Source organism: Panicum virgatum, chromosome 7K (genome assembly GCF_016808335.1).
Source record: "Panicum virgatum strain AP13 chromosome 7K, P.virgatum_v5, whole genome shotgun sequence".
NCBI classification, from domain to species: domain Eukaryota; kingdom Viridiplantae; phylum Streptophyta; class Magnoliopsida; order Poales; family Poaceae; genus Panicum; species Panicum virgatum.
The window spans coordinates 48075391-48098333 of NC_053142.1; the positions used below are offsets into that span (position 1 = coordinate 48075391).

The 22943-nt window shown below is 47.5% G+C and overlaps 2 protein-coding genes across 3 annotated transcripts; one reads left to right on the forward strand and one right to left on the reverse strand.

The window, feature by feature from the left end:
• Positions 1 to 12: 12 nt before the first annotated feature.
• Positions 13 to 20664, reverse strand: LOC120641844. Of its 2 annotated transcripts, XM_039918127.1 has the most exons (15): positions 20474 to 20664; positions 19100 to 20375; positions 18226 to 19015; positions 17554 to 18049; positions 16814 to 16962; positions 15455 to 16735; positions 13391 to 15280; positions 13056 to 13265; positions 12513 to 12716; positions 12198 to 12401; positions 11941 to 12096; positions 1596 to 1946; positions 834 to 1245; positions 547 to 637; positions 13 to 446 (listed from the first exon to the last, which is right to left on the reverse strand). In XM_039918127.1, exons 2-15 carry the CDS (start codon positions 20263 to 20265, stop codon positions 230 to 232), a joined length of 7617 nt encoding a protein of 2538 aa, XP_039774061.1. In that variant the 5' UTR covers positions 20266 to 20375; positions 20474 to 20664; the 3' UTR covers positions 13 to 229. The 2 variants fall into 2 exon arrangements, with proteins under 2 accessions (XP_039774061.1, XP_039774060.1); XM_039918126.1 differs by having other exon boundaries at positions 13391 to 16735.
• A 1235-nt stretch (positions 20665 to 21899) lies between these two features.
• On the forward strand, positions 21900 to 22892 carry LOC120640342 (BTB/POZ and MATH domain-containing protein 2-like). The gene has a single exon (XM_039916180.1). The coding sequence runs from the start codon at positions 21900 to 21902 to the stop codon at positions 22890 to 22892; it is 993 nt and encodes a 330-aa protein (XP_039772114.1).
• The last annotated feature ends 51 nt before the right edge of the window (positions 22893 to 22943 follow it).

The window sequence follows — 22943 nt, forward strand, 5'->3', positions numbered from 1 at the left end:
TGCCAAGACATGTATAAAATAGTAGAAACCCTATACAATTGAAAGGAGAACCGTGAATGTCAGACAAAATTGTGGAAGTGTCGGGTTCTGCAGCCCCGTCACGCTCTGTGCATGGAACCCTATATGATACAACTGAGGACCAAAGCATTCCCTTAAATACCAACAGTTGTATGACTTGTGCGCAGGTCAAATGTGGGGTTGTACCAGTGTTAGGTCCTTCTTCAGCAAACTAAGCGCAATGTTGCTGTTTAACCATGGACTCTCTTTCCCACTGGAACAGCCCAGACTTCTCAACATCATCCAGTGACAATGCCGGAAATTCTGACCGGCAGGTACTGAAAGCATTAGAAAATAGGATAAGGAGGCTTTGGCAGGCCTGCTCTTCTTCCATGCGCTCCATCTCGGAGCGCGGCGCAGCAGGGTCCTTCCAGGGTTGATAGTAATGCCTGAGAATGAATAAACACGATTAGAATTCATGATATACAGCACTTTGCCATCATAAGATAAGTGCATAAAAATGGAATGGTCAACATTCAAAGCCCATACCATCTCCATGAAGGATTAGATTCAGCAGGACAGCGTATCTTTGAGCAAAGCATTTCAATTTTCCCACGGTTGTTGGCCAGCTGCTTGTTCACTGCTTCAACAAGGTAAAGAAGGGGGGGGGGGGGGGGATGAGATGCTTCATTACTCCAGCAAAGAGATGAGAAGAGCACAAAGGCACTCCATAATGCAAATGTAACTCAATAAACTAGCCTAAAGTTCAGAGACTAATTTAGATTCATCCAAACTCTTTATGGCTAGCATAAGAATGCAACAAAGTCGAGGTGTACCTTGCTTACTGGATCTGTTAAGAAGCAACAAGCAAAGCGTCATCACAACTGATGGCAAAGAATCACTGTTCCTCTGCACATGGTCTTGAAGGTACAGTATAATGGTAGCTAGCATTTCATTTGCCATGCAACTCTCCACTGTTTCAACCCTTTCATTTGCATCGTTCAAGAAAGAATGAAGAGTTCCAAGACTGCTAGTGCTCCGAGCAAGATCTCCAATCTTTCCATGAGAGATGCTGGATATCCTCCCAAGTATAACTGAAGCCACTAACAATCGCAAAAGCTTTGAAAGTGCAGACTCATTTATAGGTGTCTCTTTGGAGGATGTTTCAAACAGAGGCCTTTGGTTAGGGTACAACCAGAAGATATTTGAAGTTGCCCAAGAAACAACCATTGATATCCTTGACTTATCCTGTCAAACAAAACAAAGATTTATATAACATTCCATGTAATCATTGGGCAGGCAAAACAACTGTTTGGTAATTTGTATGCACAGACACGGTGTATACATTGTTCATGATGATACATATACCTAATTATTATCTATATGAACCTTAAATATGATATATGATATGTATTTGAATAATTGTACAGTGAAAATCTTCGAATTTTTTTTTAAAAAATCAATACAAAAAAGGAACGTAAGGATTACACATTTTTAGATATTCATGACAAACAGACAATGCTATAATTATGAAAAACAGATAAGGCTAAAAATGTGATTTTAGTGGCTTGTGAAATAAAGGCAGTGCATGAAAGTACCACTTCAGATAAAATTGGCACAGGTCCATTCATAAGAATGGCATCGATACCAAGTTCCACTGCAAGCTTATGCTCTGCACTTCTTGAGCTGCCACCAGTAGCTTGGCACAGATTAAATACACCATGGAGGGAGAAGGCAAAATGTGGTTGGTATATCTTCCTTTTCATAGACAACCTCATTGTTGATGTAATCACACTAAGCATTGAAGTCAACACGGGAACATTTAATTTCAATAATTTGGCATTGTTAATTAGGACACAAAGGTCTGATGATACCGCCGAGAGTTGCTCAAGGGCAGTTTCTTGGAGCCAGTCTGTAATTAGTCTTGATGATATCAAATCATTGACTACCTGAAGAAAGCAAATCAAGCTGCAGATTAATGATGAAAAAAATGGCTTCGCAAATCTGCTACAAATCAAATACCTTCATAGCTTGAAAAACTTAAAATTATTCATAAATAACGTCTCTGTTAGACTGTATTCGTGTTCCCCTAGTATGAATGCACCGGCCTAGTGCCCTGTGTAGTACTAATGATAGTTATTAGGCTTGAACCTCTTCAGTTTTGCGTTCACACTGTGGACCCTTGGCTCCTCAGCCTATTTATATGTAATCTCCTCTGTACTCCATGAATAAATCAATATACAAAAGCTTTCATGGTATCAGACGCCTAGGTTCTCACCCAGGCCGTTTTCTTCCGCAACAGGCGCCGCTCCAAGCGCGCCGCCCCTCCAGCGCGCCGCCCAGGCGCTGCTCCAACGCGTCATCCAGACGCCGCTCATGGCCGGCGACGATGTCGACGCTTCGGCCGCCGCCGCCGCCGCCTCTCATCCTGATGGCCGGCCGGTGACGCCCGCCGATTCCACGAAGGATGCTCGCGCCCGCCAGGCCGCCCGCGACGCTGCACTCGCCCGTGCGGCTGAGGCAGAACGCGAGGCCGCCGCGGCGCAGGCAGACCGTGATGCGGCCGATGCTCGTCTCCGTGCCGCTCTTGGCCGTGCCGCGCGGGAACGCGCTGCGGCCGACCTCCCTCCTCCGCCCGACGATGACAACGACGCCTCCTTCGCCACCGTCGACGACGAACCCCTCTACGACGCCGTTGCTCAGCACGAGGCCACTGCGCTCCTCAACCTCCACGCACAGGCGGTCTCGGTGTAGAACATCCGCGCCCTCATCCCACTTCAACTCGACGGTGCGTCCACCTTCTACGCCCGGTGGCGCGAGTCCTTTCTCCTCACCCTTGGGCGGTACTCTCTGGAGCGCCATGTCCTATCGGACATCGCCGTTCCCACCTCCGCCGATTGGGTCCGGATGGACTGCGTCGTGCGGACTTGGCTTCTCGGCACCATCTCCGACGACCTCGCCGACACCGTCTCCGAGCGCCGCGCCACCGCCCGCGACATTTGGCTCGCCATCGAGTCCCAATTTCTCGGGAATCAGGCGACGCGCGCCCTGTACGCCGACGCCGACTTCCGCAACTTCTGTCAAGGCGACCTCTCCGTCGCTGACTACTGTCGGCTCTACAAGCGCAAGGCGTAGGATGTCCGCGACCTCGGCGAACCCGTCTCCGACCGCACCCTCGTCCTCAACATCATCCGCGGCCTCAACGAACGGTTCGAAGCCATCGTCCTCCACCTTCGCCGCACCAACCCCCTGCCCAGCTTCCTGCAGGTCCGAGCTGATCTTCAGATTGAGGAGCTGACCATGGCCAAGACTGCCCCCGCCACCGCCCTCTTCTCCAGCTCTAGTGGCGGCAAGGGCTCCTCCAACGGGGCTCGCCTGCCCGGCGCCCCCCCCCCCCCGCAGCACCAGCAAGGAACCCCTGGACTCTCCTCTGGTGGCTCCTCTAGGCGCGGCAATCGCGGCGGCAAGAAACATGGGGGGGGCGGCGCAGGCGGCAGCAACTCTGGGGGCGGCTACGGCGCCGGGAACGCCGGCGGACGGCCCGGCGGCGGAGGCAACTCCGCCTCCTCTGCTTCGACCGCGTCTGGCGGCCAAGGCCCAGGAGCTGGCGGCTTTTGGCCCAGCTATCACAACCCGTGGACAGGCTCCATTCATATGTGGCCTGGGCCTCGCGGTCCGCCCCGCCCGTCGCCTGCTGGGCCGGTCCAGCCCCCTCACGCCTTCATCGCTGGGCCGCCTGGTCAGTGGGCCGGTCAGTGGGGTGTCCCAGCCCCAAATCCACCGATGGGCCCTCCTGCCGCCAGCCTCTACACCACTGGCTGGGATCAGCAGGCTTTGGCTGGGATCAGCAGGCTTTGACGGTCCATCTTCAACAGCCTCCTCAGCACGACTGGTATTTTGATACTGGAGCCACAAACCATGTTGCCTTCGATGCTGGTACTCTCTCTTCCACTACCCCTACCTCTATTTACTCTCCCACTAACATTGTCGTCGGTGACGGTAGCCTTGTACCTGTCACATCCACTGGCACTGCTCATCTCCCACATAATCTCCATCTTAATAATGTTCTTATTGCTCCAAACCTTATTAAGAATCTCATTTCCGTTCGTCAGTTTACCATTGACAATAAGTGTAGTGTGGAATTTGATCCTTTTGGCTGTTCTGTGAAGGATCTTCCCACTCGGAGCGAGATCGCCAGGTGTAACAGTTCCGGGCCTCTCTACCCTCTACTACCTTCGGCCTCAGCTCTACTTGCATCTTCCTCCCCGGCGCTTTGGCATCAATGGCTCGGACACCCCGGTCATGAGGCGCTCTCCAAGCTCGCTCACTCGGCTGCCATCAAGTGCACATCAAGCAACACCGATGGTCTCTGCCATGCTTGCCAGCTTGCTCGACATGTTCGCCTTCCGTTTCATGCTTCCTCCTCTCGTGCTAGTCACATATTTCAGTTATTACACTGTGATCTCTGTACCTCGCCTATCACTAGTGTCTCTGGTCACAAATACTATCTTGTCATTCTTGATGATTATTCACATTATCTATGGACGTTCCCTTTACGTCTCAAGTCTGACACTTTTTCTACCTTGTCGAATTTTTTCGCTTATGTACACACCCAATTTGGTGTTCCTGTTCAAGGACTCCAAAGCGATAATGGTCGCGAATTCGACAATCTTAGTGCTCGCTCATTCTTTGCGTCCCACGGAGTTCTTTTTCGCATGTCGTGCCCATACACCTCTGCTCAGAATGGCAAAGCCGAACGCATTATCCGCACCACCAACAATGTTGTTCGCTCCCTGCTATTTCACGCAAGTGTACCACCTTCCTATTGGGCCGCCGCCCTCGGCATGGCGACACACCTCCTCAACATTCTCCCCACCAAAACCCTCTCTTTCTCCACTCCCCACCTTGCACTGTTTGGTGTACAGCCATCCTATGAGCACCTAAGGGTTTTCGGGTGCAAGTGTTACCCCAACCTCTCCGCTACAGCCGCTCATAAACTTGCTCCCCGCTCCACCCTATGTGTGTTTCTTGGCTACTCCCCTCACCACAAGGGCTATGTTTGTCTTGATCGCCACACAAACCGCACCATCATCTCTCGCCACGTTGTCTTTGACGAAACCTCATTTCCCTTCGCCGAAGATCCCTCCCACCACCTTACGAAGCTTTTGAATTTTTGGAGGATTTTTCTAACCCTGTGACAGTCCCCTTTCCACCATCACCATGTTTTCCTTCTGCAGGTCCCCCCATCACACCGGCTCATGGGCCCTCGGCTTCAGGCCCACTTCCGGCCACCCCTGACCCACCGCTGCCCCGTGCGGCCTCGTGGGCTCCTGGCGGACCGTCTTCCCCTGATGGGCCGCTGCCTGTGTCGCAGCGGATAAACCGCTATCCCCCCCCCGACGGCTCACACCGGCCACCCGCGGCGGCGCCTTCCCCCACGGCGGCGCCGGCTTCCTCCGCGACGGCGCCATCTCCGCCGCTGCACCAACGGTTCGGCATCGTCTACACCCGCCGCGACAAGGCCGCCCCTGCTGGCGGCTCAACCGCAGTGGCCCCCGACGAAGCGGCCCTTGGCGCCCCCACTGCATCGCCACCTGATGTGGCGGCCCGTGGCACCCCGACCGCGTCGAGCTCGGCTGCCACGCCATCTCCGGGTGTTTCAGTCCCGCCGACGTCCGGGGCTGCCCCGGCACCAGGCTCGACTCCGACATCGCCGTCTTCTCCGAGCATCCCTGCTGGAGCCGTACCCGTGCCGCCCGTCGCCAACCAGCACGCCATGCGGACTCGCAGCAAGCACTGCATCCGCATGCCCGCCGTCTTTCAGGCTGCATCGCTATCTCCGGTCCCTCGCACCTACCGGGCTGCTCTCGCCGACCCGAACTGGCGCGTGGCAATGGAGGCCGAGTACTCCGCCCTCCTCGCCAACAACACCTGGGATCTCCTTCCACGGCCGTCTCATGCCAATGTGGTGACAGGCAAATGGGTTTTCAAACACAAATTCAAGGCTGATGGCTCTCTTGAGCGCTACAAGGCAAGATGGGTCCTTCGTGGCTTCACCCAGCGCCCTGGTATAGACTTCGCTGAGACTTTCAGTCCCGTTGTGAAGCCCGCAACCGTCCGCACTGTGCTGTCCTTGGCTCTCTCGCGTTCTTGGCCCATTGTAAGGATCACCGGGGTGTCCGACCCTAGAGGGGGAGGGGGTGAATAGGGTCGCTAATCGCTTTCTATCCTAGGGCTCAATCTATTTGCATAAGATAAACCTAACACGTCCTACACATGCTAGTTATGACTTAGGTTTATCTATACTACTCTCTACTTACCCCTAAAAGACTTGCAACCTATAACCAATCCTAATCAAACTAACTAGGAAAGTAAAGGCACGCAAGATAGAGCAAATGCGGAAACGTAATACGGTAAGTAAAGAGGTAAGGGAGAGAATATGCAAACTCCCGTGAAGACATCAAGACACACGATTTAACGTGGTTCGGTTAGGACACCAAGTCACTCTCTTAACGCCGGTTAATCCGACGCACCTCCAATAGCCATCGTCGGTTCAACCGATGATACTAAACTGCCCGCCTCAAAAACTAGCCGTTACGTGTACGGGCAATCAACCGATGCTGCGTCGGTTTAACCGGTGAGTGTAGTTGTCCTGTGAACTATGAAAAACAAACTCTCTGGACAACTGCACCGACGTTCACAAAGACCCAATCGTCGGTTCATCCGGTGTATAGACCTTGCCTCAGCTTCTGGGTCCATTGCACCGACGTATTCAACTTCCCTAACGTCGGTTCAACCGGTGAAACCAAAATTCCTGGTGTGCTCCAAGTCAATGCACCGACGTATGTGATCTTCCCAGTGTCGGTTCAACCGGTGATACTAAAGTATCTTTGTCTTGATTTCTTTGACTTGGTTTTCTTCACGGTCTCTTCAATTCTTGTCCTTTGGACCGAAGAGGTTTCAGGGCGCTGCCCTGAGACCCGCGAGGGGCGGCTCCCCCTCGACCCCCGTCCGCGGAACCACCGTAGGTGCGGCCCTTCGGGCCTAGCTACGTCTATCTTCTCTTTGTCATCACTTGAACCTAAAAGCCTGAGAATGGTCATCTTAACAATCATATTAATCCAAGTGTTGTGTGTCATCAATCGCCAAAACATTATATTGAAATATGGCACGAGAGGCCATTTTCGCTACACCCATTCATCAACTGGATGTCAACAACGCCTTCCTCCAAGGTACTCTGTCTGAAACTGTCTATTGTGCACAACATGCTGGCTTTGAGGATTCAGCTCGCTCGGATTTTGTCTGTCGTCTAAATCGGTCTCTCTATGGACTGAAGCAAGCCCCACGCGCATGGTACAGCCGGTTTGCTTCATTTCTTCTGAAGCTTGGTTTTATTGAGGCAAAGACAGACTCCTCGCTATTCATCTATCACTCCGGTGCCGATACAGTTTACCTCTTGCTGTATGTTGACGATATTGTCCTCACGGCATCTTCTTCGAGCCTGCTTCAGAGGATCATCAGTGCACTCCAACATGAATTCTCTTTGAAAGATCTTGGTCAGCTGCATCACTTTCTTGGAATGCATGTTCAGCACACGCCCTCTGGTTTGTTCCTTTCCCAACGTCAGTATATGCTAGAAATACTTGACCGTGCTGGGATGACAGATTGCAAGTCTTGCACTACCCCTGTTGATCTGAATCCAAAGCTCCCTGCCGACGGTGATCCGGTTGCTGACCCGACAGACTTCCGCAGTCTTGCCGGTGCTCTACAGTACCTCACCTTCACTCGGCCGGACCTCTCCAATGCAGTTCAGCAGATTTGCCTCCATATGCATGACCCAAGGGAACCTCACCTGGCAGCTTTAAAGCGCATCCTGCGCTATGTTCGTGGCACACTACATATGGGCCTACTTATTCGACCGTCTTCTCAGCAAGAACTGGTCGTCTATTCTGATGCAGATTGGGCTGGCTGCCCTGACACACGCAAATCAACATCTGGCTATGCTGTCTTTCTTGGTGACAGTCTCATCTCATGGTCTTCCAAGCGCCAGAACACAGTCTCCCGTTCAAGCGCTGAAGCCGAATATAGGGCGGTCGCCAATGCCGTTGCTGAAGCCACTTGGTTACGACAGTTGTTGACTGAGCTCCACACTCCCTTGCGCAAAACAACTCTCATCTATTGCGACAATATCAGCACCATCTACATGTCCAAGAACCCTGTGCAGCGTCAACGCACTAAACACGTGGAAATTGATCTCCACTTTGTTCGGGAGCTAGTCGCTCTTGGTGATGTTCGTGTTCTTCACGTTCCGACGACCTCTCAGTTCGCCGACATCTTCACCAAAGGACTGCCCACTTCAGTCTTCTCGGAGTTTCGTTCCAGTCTTAATGTCTGGGCACCAGACGATTCGACTGCGGGGGCATGTTAGACTATAGTCGTGTTCCCCTAGTATGAATGCACCGGCCTAGTGCCCTGTGCAGTACTAATGATAGTTATTAGGCTTGAACCTCTTCAGTTTTGTGTTCACACTGTGGACCCTTGGCTCCTCAGCCTATTTATATGTAATCTCCTCTGTACTCCATGAATAAATCAATATACAGAAGCTTTCAGTCTCCAAACCACACTAAGATGTCTGACAACAGATGGAGGATTTATGACACACCTATGAAGTTATGATGCAGAAAAGCCATACATAAGAACAAGTCATTCGATCATTTTTATCCATGCTAGTTCTAGCATTCAGATGAAAAACGCAACAACTAACAACAATGGCACATTTGTACCAATCATATCCCTTCATAATTACAATAATAAAAGCAAATGTGGGTTTCAGCAACTGTTTCCTATATAAAAGTATAAAACTGCTAATAACTTTATTAGAATAGTTAACTGCAACCTAGCTAATTGTCTGAAGAGATAAAAGCATAACAAAACCAAAAAGAAACCTATTAGGGATTCCCAACCCTCCATGTAGGATGGTGTCCATGGCATTAATTACATTGCCACATAGTACTTTTAGCTTATGTGGCACTATAATAAATGAGAGAGAGAAGAGAGGGTGGAAGATGTTAAGGGTATTATAGTCACTATATATGTGTCAAGGGTAGTTTAGTCACTTCACATATTCTAGGGTTTGGGGTCTCCTCTTGTATATATAGCCCTTTGGGCATATCTCAATACATCTAACATTTCAGTCTCCATTCCTACCGTAACATGGTATCACAGCTTTAGGTCCCGATCCGGCCGCCACCCTCGTACGCCGCTGCGCAGCCCCTGGGAGCATCCATCTTGCTCCTGGGGGCGGCATCTCCTCCAGTAGCCCCAAACCCATTTCTTTTTTTAGTAGCGGAGTCGCAGCAGCAGCAGCAGCAGCAAGCAAGTTTCCGTCGGGTCGCTGTTCTCCGCTGCCCCGTCCAGTCGCGGCCGTCTGCCCATCGCGGATCTGGCTGCTGGAGTCAAGAGGGGGAGTTGCTGGTCGCAGCTCGTCTTCCTCTCCGTTCGCCGCTCGCGGGAGGGGAGCAGCAGGCCCTGCACGTTGCGGATCCGGTCCTCCACGCCGGCCCAGCCTTCCTCGTCCTCATTCGCGCCAGATCTGGCCGTCGTCTCCCCTGCCGTCGTCGCCGCGGGGGGCTCTCCATCTACGGCCGCCGTCGCGGCCGGCTCCGCAGCCTCCTCTTCCGCCGCCGCATCCGCCCGTCGCAGATCCGGTCGTCTTCGTCCGCGCGGGCGCCGTCCGTCGTGTCCCAGTCCGCGCCGTCATTCTCATCTCCGCCGGTCGCGGAGCCGGCCATCTGCCCGTCGCGGCGGCCTCCGCCATCGCGGATCCGCCCGTTGCGGAGCCGCCGTCCACTCACCTCGTCGCCGTCCGTGGTCCTCCGCCCGTCCGCGCGCGCGTCCGCCGTCTGCGCCGCGCTGATTCGTCGTCGCCGCCCGTCGCTGCTCCTCCCCGCCCGGCCATCTGCCACCGCGGCCGTCCGCTCGTTGCCGTCGCGGGAGGGGTGCAGCTGCTCTGCTGCTCGTCGCAGCAGCCCCCGCCTGCCCGTCGCCGGCCCCACCGTGGCTTCGTCCATCGCGCGCGGCTACTGCTGGACTCTGTTGCCCCCCCTCTGCTGCTCTTCGCCGTTCGTCCGTCGCAGGGGGAGGAGCTCAGCCTGTCCTCTGTTTTAGTAGCCAGAGGGAGCAGCCCGTGCCTAGTTCCTTTATTGCTGCTGAGGTCTGCTCATCTTCAGCGCCTTCGCATGGCCTCTGCACTTGCCCATCGCTGTCCACTTGCATCTCAGTCCACCTGAAATTCATCTTTTGCTTGTTGCTTGCTGCTGCCAGTACCTTCTATTCAAGTTTCATGTTTCGCTTGTTCATCGAAGTTCATCCATATGTTTTTCAGTTTGCCGTGTTGTGCCAGTATATCATCTCCATATTTTGTCGCTGCTGCTATCTGTCTGCTGCTACTAGTATCTACTGCTATATCAAGTGTTCTTGTCTCGTGTCCAGTTAGCATCTCAGTCATGCCAGTTCTAGTACTATCAATCCAAGTCCAATTGCATACCTTCAGTTCGTCAAAGCCGTGCGTGTCCACCAATTTCATTGTCAGATCAGCCAATATCTTTTTATTTTATGGTTAGTTGAATCCTGTCGATTTAGCTAATCATCTTCATCAGTTGTTGATGCGGCCATTTGCCCTCTTGGTCCCTTTCGGAGCCGTTTTGCTCCACATCATGATCAATGGCCGTCTATTTGTCGTCATCAACACATGTCCTCCTGCTTGCCGTCTTGCAGCAGTGATCTCCCATTCTCCTCTCCGTTTGGCTGGTTTGACACATCTCAAGTTATTGTCAAGTTCAAGACTCCAAAGCAAGGCTCGTTGAGGAGTTGATGTACTGGTTTGTGAAGACTCGGGCTATTCGCTGGAGTACGGTTGTGAAGGCGATACCCGCTTGTGGAGGAGATCTTTTTCTACATCGACATATTCAAGAGTTGCACGCTTCGACGACATCTTTGATTTTGGATTTCGGATGTATCTTGTATCAATTTCATGTTTATGTTTGAGTCTAGTGCTTAGTATCAACTCTCCAAATGCAACGACATTGCATTCACGTTGCATTTGAGAGGGGGTGTTAAGGGTATTATAGTCACTATATATGTGTCAAGGGTAGTTTAGTCACTTCACATATTCTAGGGTTTGGGGTCTCCTCTTGTATATATAGCCCTTTGGGCATATCTCAATACATCTAACATTTCAGTCTCCATTCCTACCGTAACAGAAGAAACCGGGTCTCATGCACAACTCGGTTTCAACACAAAATCCAATACACTAGACACTATTAAGTTTGCATTGGGAGAAGGTAGTGTCTTCATGTAGATGGAGAACAAATGTGATAGGTGGAGAGGAGAGAGAATAAATTTTATTAGAGCCCACACTAAGAAACCACAGGCTTTAGAGTGTAGTTTCTAAAGGAGACGTCTTGCTTATGTGGCATCATAGACATCATCTACGGACACCATGGGTTGGGATTGCCCTTATGGAGCTGAAATATGCGCAATTAATCCATAAGTTTGGTCAAAAGATTAATGTCCATAAACCAATTAATAAGGATATGATTTCTAAAATTCCATCTGTTCCACCTTCCACCTCTAATATGTTGAATTACCTCAAGGATGTTTCTATAACATTAGCAGAGTGAATTTGACTTAATGCAGAAAAAAACAAAATAACAGATCAGTATGTCCTATATAGTATACCAAACAGTACCTAAAGCAGTTTTCTGCACAAAAAAAATGAAGTTATAGTCCTCATGTTTATCAACAGAACTTCCATGAAACAATTGATGGATTGCCAGTTGCACTGAAGACTCATGCAAAAGATGATAGATCATGTGCTCTATTTGTTTTCCCTTCTGAAGGGGCTTGCAGTAGAGCAGAGAATAATTTATGTAAGTGTTTTACCTCCAATGTTAACTCAGTTACTCTAGAACAAGAGCTTTCGGTACCATCGGATCCTCCACTAAAGATTGACATAACAGAGGATAACCATAACAGAAGGCCAGACTCTTTTACTAGTTGATGAGCTAGATCTGGCAGCTTCACACACTTCTTCAGCACCTAGAATGTAAAACAAACATCAAATGGACACAAATGCTCATATATCTAAGCAGCTACTAGAACCCAGCAAGTCAAATACACTAAAAAATTACAAAGTTTACCTTGAGGACTAAAACCTTCGATTCAGAATCTGAAACAGGTGAAGAGCAGAATGCAAGAGCAAGCTCTAAGACTCTTCCTCTCTTGTATATTTTGGCATCATCAGCTAAGTTTGATCCAGCACATAATAACCGAAGCATCCACAAGCGCTCAGCTTTAAAATGAACTGAACTACTCTGCAATAAGGTTGGAAATAATGGAATGCTCTGCAAAAAAAAAGAGAGAGAGAGAGAGAGAGAGATCATATACTAAAATACAATACTGTAGAATACACACTCAGATAGTTCATATATGCAAATAAATAAAAGAAGAGGTACCTGCATGCTGACAGAGGTAGAATTCATTAAAAAATTGCTAATGGCAGTGAATTGAGCATGGGAGCTATCCAGCAGCGTCAAAGATGCTTCTGCAGCAAAAACAGCAATAATGGAAGGAATCCTCTGCCACTGCTCAGATATCCCATTCTGAAGATTCGTCAAAAGGAGCTGAAGCTGCCATGTTTCCTTGCTTCTCTGAGAAGCCTGTAAATATGTGAAAATAGCTTTCAAGTGGACTTCTGAAGAAGATAACAGATATATTTTGCATAAAAGCCAAGAAAATGAAAATTATAAATGGAATTTCAACAATACTGATACGAGCATGTAAACGTTCTTACAAATACTAGAATTGGAACATACAGATACGAGCATGTATATTAACCAATAATATGCTAGGTGCACGAAGCTAAATTGTCATATAGGAAATCTAACATAAGCAGACAGGAATAGTTGATAAGCAACTAAACCGATCAAGACAACAGGTAAAATTCAGAGATTCATTTGTTTGAACAAAAATTTAGAGATTCATGAAATAGCAAGTACCTCAAGGGATTTTTTGAATGCTCCTAGGCATTCATAGCCCAGCATCCTTAATTCTTGATCAGGAGATGCTATACTAACAAGTGTTACTGCAAGCAACCCTAGTCGGGCAAATTCAGCAGGCTCGATGTAACCCATGAGGAGAGTATGAATTGAGAACCGCAAGATAAAAATAGGATCATAAATCTGAAGATCCATTCTTTGAGATGTTATCTGCCAACAAGAATCAGAATGAAGAAGGCAAATGAACGAGGTAGATTCAAATAACATTATTGTGAAAGCATAAAAACTAGAACAATGTCCACAGTTCAGTTGACACTATTATTTTACAAAGTTACCTCGAAGCTATCGGTAAAGTTCTCCCGTTGAAGCTGTTCCAGTGAGAAAGCAGAAGCCCTTGAAGATCGTTTATAGCAAAATAGCAAAGCCGTCTTTGCACAGAGCTTGGAATCAACCGGTATGTTCTCCCGAAACAGAGCCCTTCGTCTTTCAGTAATTTCTGCATTCTCTATGTTATGTGTGTCTGATTTTGAAAAGTCCAGTTTCAGTTCTTCTCTGAATTTCAGAGCTGCAGATCCCCATAGATGGTCCACTTCAGTAATGGTTCTGAATTCAGGTGATTCTATCTCATTCATAAGATGAAGTATCTCCAAATCTGTTTCACTAAGAGTTGCACCATAAATAGACAAAAGCAAGAAAACCAATTCTCTTGTTTCACTCGATTGACTATTATTCTGTTGCCTGCTCTTAATATTATACAGTACCCTTAGTAATCTGATGATTTCAACTCTTCTCTTTTCTGCAATACAAAGTTGTGGTTTGTTGTCTTCCATGAAAGAAGAATCAACTAATTTCAAAATACTTGGAGCTGGCTGTAGCATCCCCCCTGTAGGGTCACAAGCAGATCGATATTCCGAAACTTCATTGCATGTTATTGTCGACACAAAATTGGAATGACCCAGTATAAGTTCAAGAATTTCATCAGCAGAGAACTTTCCTTGTCGTAGCACAACAAGGATACATCGAATTGCTTTTATTGCGACAGGATCATTGAATCTGTGCAGGAGGGATGATCTAATGAATTGACTAAGGAATGGTATTGACTTCAAGTGGTTTAGATGACTTTGGATCTCTGAAGACAGTTCAATGATATTCTTGAGAATTACATATTCCAGAAAACAGATTACCTTTTGTTCCTTAGCAGAGTGTGATAAGATATTGTCACTCGAAGGAAAATTCATGAGTATTTTATCCATAGTTCTGACCAATATGCTAATGAAATTTAGCTTTGCTTTGTGCAATCTCTTTGACTCCCTCTCTGAAGTTACTTCACTGGACAATAATTTTCTAGGAGATAACAACAGTCTAATTAGTGATATCTTCGCAAACAGTTCATTAGTAACCTTCATAATGCCTGTGCATGAAGTCGGATTGATATCATTAACATCAGAATCTAATAGCTCAGATGACTCTGGAAATATTGAATTAACTATTTCCAAGCGTTGCTTCCTCGACATTTCTTTTGAAGCAAAGTAGTAGTGCAACAACGTAACTGATTTCCCCAAGAGAGTGCCACTGAAATAAACCATTATATCTTTAACTGATGTGGGTATAAAGTCGCTAAAATCTTCCTCAAAAATGCTTCTGGTAACAAAACTTTTCCAGCTTGAAAACCCTTTATCACATAACAGGAGTTCAGAATAAAAGATTGGGACTGGCTCAAGGAATTCAGCACACCGCCCATTGTCATCAGTGTGATAATTCAAGCATGATAAAGCAGCAGGCAATAGAAGTATAGCACCATCTTTTTGAGCCCATGAAGCATTAGAATCAGAATCCTTGACTTGCGGAACAGAATTGTCTTTTTCTAAAATTTCCAAGAATATATTGCCAAAAAGCCTCATATGCATGGGACTTGCTTCCAAAAGCAACAGTAAGGCTTTTGCTTTAACCTTAGATGTCGGCAAGATGCAGTGATGAAGAACGTCAATGGGAGTATTGATCGCCAATGTAGATAATATGATATGGAACGCAACATAATCAGTGCTCCATCTTGCATATCTTTCTGCGTGATGGATACGACCCAGCATCTTCAGCAAGCAATGATCAGCAAATTCAAGATTCCATTTAGTAGCAAAATGAAGAACAATGTGATAAGCTTGCTGAATGGTGGTGGTATGAATCTCCAAGTCCCATAGTAGATATGATTCTGATATCTGGTCAGTTTTCTGTAGATAACAGCACACCATTTCCATGGCAACATCAATAATATATAGACACATCAAAGCAGCAGGAACAAAAGCAGGAGAACAAATGGAGCTGCAACCGCCTAATTTTGTGAACATCCAATTTGCAAGGTCCAGGAGTTTGACAGGAGAAAAGAATTTGGACAGTGCACGAATCATGTCGAAATTGGGCAAAAGCAGTCCAAAGTTCACTTTGTCCATGCAGAGCTCAAACTTCTCCTTTAACAACAATAGTATGTTCTCCAGCAGAAGATTTGGAGCAGCAAACAGTGACTCATGGGACGGGCCATCATCTCTAGAGTAGTTAGCTTCAAAGCTACGAACCATTAGTAAAAGGTCATACAGTTTACCCAAAAGATTTAAAACAAAATGATCTAAAAGGTGCAGATTTTCCTTTGAAAAAACAGCCAAAGTTTCTTCCAGATATTCCAAACTCCCATCTGATAAACTCTGGCAATTGGATAAAGAGCGTGACAAAGACAGGGCAATTATAGGATGGTGAAGAACAGAATCAACAATGTCTTGGATATGTTGAACTGGATAGGACAGGTCTGCAGATTTTGACTGTCTGTTAGCAGTCAAAACTTGAATACGCTCAAATACTCGATCAACAAGAGCAAAGCACAAATGGCATAGTTGTTCAAGAACATTTGAAGATTCAATGGTATATGATGACAGCAGGTGATGACTCCAGAACAAGATGACTCTCAGGTACAAGGTAACTTCACTGAAAGTACATTCAGACAACTTAACTTGAAGAAGTCTTAGAAGTGCATCCTTATGTGCTTCCCTGATTTCATCTGGCACAGAAAATGCAAGGCTCAATACTGAAGGTAAAAGTGCACAGAAGGGGCTGACACTTAAAAATGTACTCAGGGGAGCTGATTCTGTAGAAACAGAGAGGTTTTGCCATTTGTCCTCAACAGTGTTTACATGGTCAACATTCAGATCATCCTTGAACAGTCTGATGCTGCTGAAGAATATATCTGGCCAACAACTAGCAACTTTAGCTAGATAATCATGTTGCAGAAAAAGAACCGATGAGAGGAAAGCAAGATGAGATGGAAAATGCGTTTTTACAACATCAAGAAGATCTGGAAAGTCACTGATAATATCTTTTGGAGGTGCACATATGATTGAAAATAAAAATGCAGTTGCCACATCATCCGGCGAATTAGTTTGTTCTTGATTCAACATTTCTTCAACCTTTCTAGATACAGAGCACAATGAGTTACCATCAAACCCAGAAGAATGTTCCACCGTGGTGAACAGACTATAAGTGTGCTGGCTGGAAATTCTCTTCAAGAAATGCAGCATAGTTGTTAATGGCCTCCATTCAGCAAGATAAATCGAAGAGTTCATTTCTTCTGATGAAAATTTATCAAATCTCTCATTTAGAACAGCACCTATAAGATCAGACAATAACTGTGCGTCCACCTGTTACAATCATCGGACTAGTCAATTCATCACGCAAATCCATAAAAAATGTCATAGTATAATGAATGTCCAGTGTACCTGAGACTGCAGAATAAGGTGGATCGTGTTGCACACATACAATGAAATAGTGGACTTCTCATGAAATTTCATACTTCCAGACTCTGAGTCAAGTAGCCTAAGGCATTTCTGAAGAACACAAATAATCAGAGGGCTGAAAGCTGGAGTGCCTACAAACCACAATGCAAAAGGTTGAGCATATAGATGAAGCTAAATCTCAACAGGTAACAGTTATACAGAACAGACAACAAAGAGAAGCATGAAAAAGATGACTCGGTGATTAGAAGTCAAAGAAAAAAAATGTAACGCGTAAAGTGTTTATAATAAGTGTTCCGGAGGTTTTTTAGGATGTAGCACATAAATCTAAATCACAATCCAAAAAACTGACTGCGGTTAAATATCAACAAACATGTTGACTTGCTAACATCACATAAGCATATCAAGTATCAACAAACATGTTGTTGACATGGTGAGTGATAAGATAGAAGGGTACACCCTCTCAGACCTTGGCAGTCTGACAGTGACAGAACTACTAAGTTTCAGGTGACGTGCAATTCCTTTTGTCAACTACATATTCTTGGCAAGTTGGCATTCCATTTTGGAGACTACTATTCTACAGCACGAGTATTAGGTGGTATAGCTGATATGGTGCAACATAGACAAGTTTAAAAAGTTTAGCTAGAACAGACATTTGACATAATATATCGAAAGAGTAACTACTGATCACTGATGTATTATAACATTCATAAAGAAAGTATTACCTTCAAACTGGCCTGATTTAGAGATAAGTTTGCGTGTGTGCTCTTGGTATTTGTACAAGTTGTTACCAACTACTGAAACTGCATCACAGAGGAAAGGAATCACAATGTGTGACAATTTATTAGGTGCTCCAACTCTTCGGTTCTCTCTTATACACCATTTGGCCACATAACCAGGCAAGAAAACCAACCATGCATCAATCTCCGCGAAGTCCTGATCAAACGCACCAGAACTCGCCATAGCAGCTTTGACTAAAATGTATGCTTGATCACGGATGTTCTTATTTTGTGAATCCAACATGATGTAAAACAAGGGTTGTAGATACTTGTACATTGTCTCTGGAACTCTTTCTAGGTTCCAACATCCTCCAGATTGGCCTGAATACTCGAGTAAAAGAGATAATAAGGATTGTTGTTCATCCATGGATAGATCCAATGGGTTAGGTGGTATAATCCTAAAGAAATCATACGATCCATCGAAAGAGCTAGGCATCACCCTCTGAAAGAAAATTAAATAATGAAAATGTCAAGGCTATAAACTGCCAATGAATCCCATCAATTAAAGAAGTCAACAAAACAAATATTCAGGTCAGTATCAGAGGAAATACACTCAGAACATGCAAATAAAAAGGGCAAGTGCAAGCAAAAGCATAATTGAATTTAGCTGCAGCTTACCAAATAAAGCCTGAGAACATCCAGCAACTTTGAATGGAAGACATCTTCTACAATTTTTGCATCTTTCATGTTCGGATCTTGTTTATCTAAGCCCCATATCTCACACAAGGTGGTTCTGGGATCATTTTTTAACTCCAGGTCTTGTTCTTCAAATGTGTCCTTATTCTGCGCAGCATCAATCCCACCAATAATAATATCATCAACCTCACTGGAAGAATTGCATCTTCGTTTCTTTTGAGACGGCTCAGAAACTTGAGCATTTTTCTGATGTTTCTGACTGGCAGAAGAGAGCAACTTCAGAAGGACTTGAGGATCAGGCATAGCTCCATGAACTTCATCTTGGATGTATTCTCTTAGAGCTGCCCACCTCTTGGCCTGCATTTCATCTCCCTGGTGAACCTCATCAACTAAGGGTACATCTGCAGCATCAGAACAGCTTAATACAGGCGAATCATCTATTTTGATGGTTACTTTCGGTAAGCCAATGAATTCTGACTTCGCTCTCCCTCTAGATACCATGCCATTGAGAGCTTCGAGAATATAGCATAACAGGTTAACTGACTCAAAAACAAGCCTCAGTGAACCATGCTTCACAAGATCATCAGAATGCAGCAACCCCCTATTGATCACTGCTCGAGAGCATACGTTGGGCAAGATGCACTTCAAGACTACCTGAACTTCTTCATCATCTACAGATACCAGGCCATGTGAATTGGATGAAAGAGTATGAACAATGCTATCACATTTTGCTGAAGCTATAACATTAGCTGCAAGGGAGATGGCCGCAAACCTGCAAATAATAATTAGAGCAACACGACCATATTGATATTGTACTAAAAAGAAAATAAATATATAAATGCTCAGAAGAACTAACCATGAAGGAGATGACCGTGGCTCGATATTGTAAGGGAACTCATTCATGTAGGCTGAACAAAGAGACAGCCTCTTACTCACAATGGCCAGCAACAAATTTTTGTGGTGAGCAACCTCTGTAGCTTTCAACTTTTTCATGAGATCCAGCAAGCGTTTCTCATTACCTTTCAAGTTTGATCCTGGCATCAATCCATTTTTTGGATCAGTGCACACCATGACCAATACCTCATGAGCAACGTCAGCTGCTTCGCCTGCATCCCGATTCCCTGAAATCAAGCTCAGCTGCTCCAATGTGGCACTTCCAAAGAGGACGCTCCTGAGCCCTGGTGGCACAAGTGACTCCTCTATCAGGACATTATCTCGCAAAGTTGAAAGGATGTACATGACAGTCTCGGCATCATCATTCCCGATCCCACGAAGCACCCCTGAGTATACCTCCTTCTGTTGAAGGACCCATCTTAGCTGCCTTGGGTTCCCAACCTCTAAAAATGACATGGCAAACCCAACAAATGACCGCCTTGTGGACCCAGAGTCAGCACCCTTCTGCCGTTTCCCTCCATCTCTGCTTCCTTTCTTCTTCATTGTTCCTGCAAGCTGCGGCAAAATAGCCATCTTAAAATCAAATCTCTCAGCAACCTCTGACGCCAAGCCACCACCACGCCTGACGATTGCAGCCAGCAAATCCAGCGCGGCAGAATGCCGCCGGAACTCGCTACTGTTCAGCTCCAGAAGCACATCCCCCATCTTCTCCTTATCCTCCAGTATCATCCTCGCAACGCCATCCAGACTCTTCTTAACCAAACCATATCGCCGCAGCTTACCCTCAGGGTGGCCCAGGACTGTCGCAAAGAGCGAAAGTATGTAGGCCACCCCCGGCTTCTCCCGGTGGAGCCTCCACGCCTCGACAAGCTCCCCGAGCTGCGGTGACTGCTGCACGTACTCCCGTAGCACCTCCCCACCGGACTCGCCGTCCAGTAGCTTAATGAACTCCTTGGACGCGTCTGAGTAGATTTTCACCTCCGAGGTGTGGAGATTCTTGAGGATGTGAACCAACCGGACCTTGTGGGAAACCGCGAATGGCTGAGTCCAGGCATCCATCCCCAACCTCACTAGAAAATTTTGCTCTCGCTTGGGTTCTACTGCAGGGGAGGCCATACTGTCGCCCATGGGGTTTTAGCTCAGTCTTGTGCCAAATAAACTGCACCCGCACTTTGGATTGCAAGTCCAATGGCGCCAACCGAAACCGATGACGTGGCGCGTTGAATAAGAAGGAGAACCTGAGATAAAACTCAGCGAGCTAGGGTTTATCACCAGCAAGAGAAATTAATCCCCACCCCACGTGCGGGTGGAACTCCACCCCAAGCCAAGTCAATACCAGTAGGTGAGCGGCTATAGAGCGGAGGAAGACCACGCCGAAGAGAGGAGGAGGGAAGAGTTTCTTCGGTGCGGCTCGCGTCCTCCGGTGGAAGCCTGGAAGAAGGCCGGCAGCGGTTTCGGCGGCGCCGGCGCGCGCGCTGGAGGAGGAGAAGACGGCTGCGCGAGCGACGCTTGCTTCGGGGGTTTAGTGCCAGGCCGGGCCAAGAATATGGGCCTAAATAATTGGCAGAAAAAAGCCCACCTAGCCCAACAGCGTATGGACCGCTTGGCCCATTAGCTCAGCTCGCACGGTATTCACATTTATGAGCGATTCATACTCAATGTCTACTAATTCATTTGTATTGTAGAGTTAATAGTTGATGTGTTAAATAATTTATTTATTTTATATACTATTTATTTAGCATGTGTGCATATGCTTATAAGAATATTTTTTGCAATGTATTTGTTTTTTCTTCATGTAAAATTATCTGTCTGCGTGTAAATAATCTGTTCGAAATGCTAAATTATTTGTTCTCTATGTAGACTAAATTGTTCGGGATGTTGATCCATTTGTTCGTGATATTAATTTTCATTATTTAGCCTATACAATTAAATGTTCGTGATGTTTAATATTTTGTTCGTGGTACATTATTATTTGTTCGTTATGTTTAATTTTTTGTTCATAAAAATATTTATTTATTCGTATTGTTAAAATATTTGTTTCCAGTAGTCGAAACTAATTTTTTAGTATTAAAAAATATGTTTTAAAAAATATGCAAACATAGGCAAGTGTGGTCTTGTTTTGAAGATCTTATCATAAGAAAAATAATGATGCAATCCAAATTTAATTTGGATGATCGGTTTAATAGTTATAACTTTTTTTAATCTTAGATTTGCATGTATATGGATGATGTCAGCATTACTCGTCTATTTCTGCATGCATGCATAGATGCTCTCCTATTTAACCGGTGGTATGCCCGTAAATTTGATTGGATCTGCACGTGAAAATTGGTAACGAGGCTTAATTGCAAACCAATCAATCCCCTCGGTCCAGTGGCGGGAAACAGTCCACTTTAGACGATGGTTATCGTAATCATCACCAGAAGCTATGTATAGTCGCGTCCCTCTCGCTCGTCGCGGCCTGGGCAAAGCCACGACGCCGCCTGTTCGATGGAATGTCGGACTCGGTCTCGAGTCTCGACCTCTCTGCTTCCATTCTTTAAATCTTTTATTTTTTTTTCTGATGAGATGATGATAATGATCTGCTCTCGCTAACTCCTAAACCGATGCGGATAACAATACTCCTGCAGGTGCGTCTATATATTGATGATATGAGAAGCTTGCCCACAATCGCATAAACAACGATCGAGCACGTCGTTCTTCAACCGACAGACATCAGAATCTGTAGCGCCGCCGCCTGTCGTTCCTCAATGGGAGCACGCACGATGAACCCGCACCAACGTGTCACGGCCAGCGACGCGCGCCGCCAGTCCAAGACCTCGTCGCGGTGCGTGGCGGAGAGCGCGACCGTGACGCACGACTTCGAGGTGGCCGGCTACTCGCGGCTCAGGGCCCTGGGCATCGGCCAGTACGTCAGCTCCGGCACCTTCAGCGCCGGCGGCCACGACTGGGCCATCAGGGTCTACCCGAGGCAGCACGGCAACGTGATCGACCACTACGAGCCGCCCCTCTTCTACGCGGGGGCGTCCCTGCAGCTCCGCGACGCCGCCGGCGCGGGGACGACGGCGGAGGTGACAGCCAGGTTCACCCTGAGCCTGCTGCAGAAGGACGGCGGCGTGTCGCCGATGGCGAGGCGGGCCATGACGGCCGCCTTCGGCGCGCCGCCGCGGGACAACCACGGCTTCCACAAGCTGCTGGCCGACGCGACCAGCCTCCAGAAGTGGCGGTGCCTCCACAACGACGCGCTGACCATCCGGTGCGTCCTCACCGTCGTCCGCACCACGGACCCGGTCCCGCCGCCGGAGCTGGCCGGCCACCTCGGCAGCCTGCTCGCCACTGGGATGGGCGCGGACGTCACCTTCGACGTTGGCGGCCGGGCGTTCCCGGCGCACAGGGCCCTGCTGGCCGCGCGCTCCCCGGTGTTCCGCGCGGAGCTCTTCGGGCACATGATGGAGAAGGATGCGCGCCGCATCAGGATCGCCGGCGTGCGGCCGGAGATCTTCGAGCTTCTGCTCCACTTCATCTACACGGACTCCCTGCCGGGCGACGGCGAGGGCTGTGACGCCGCGACGCTGCAGCACCTGCTCGTGGCGGCGGATCGGTACGGGGTCGACAGGCTGAAGCACATCTGCGAGGGGAAGCTGCGCGCTAGTGCCGACGAGAAGACGGTGGCGAGCATGCTGGCTCTAGCGGAGCGGCACAACTGCCCGAGGCTCAGAGATGTTTGCCTCGCAATCCAAATGTCCATTGCTATATAGTTCTTCATTTTGCCTGAATTGTAGTTCTTCATTGCTATATAGTTATTGATG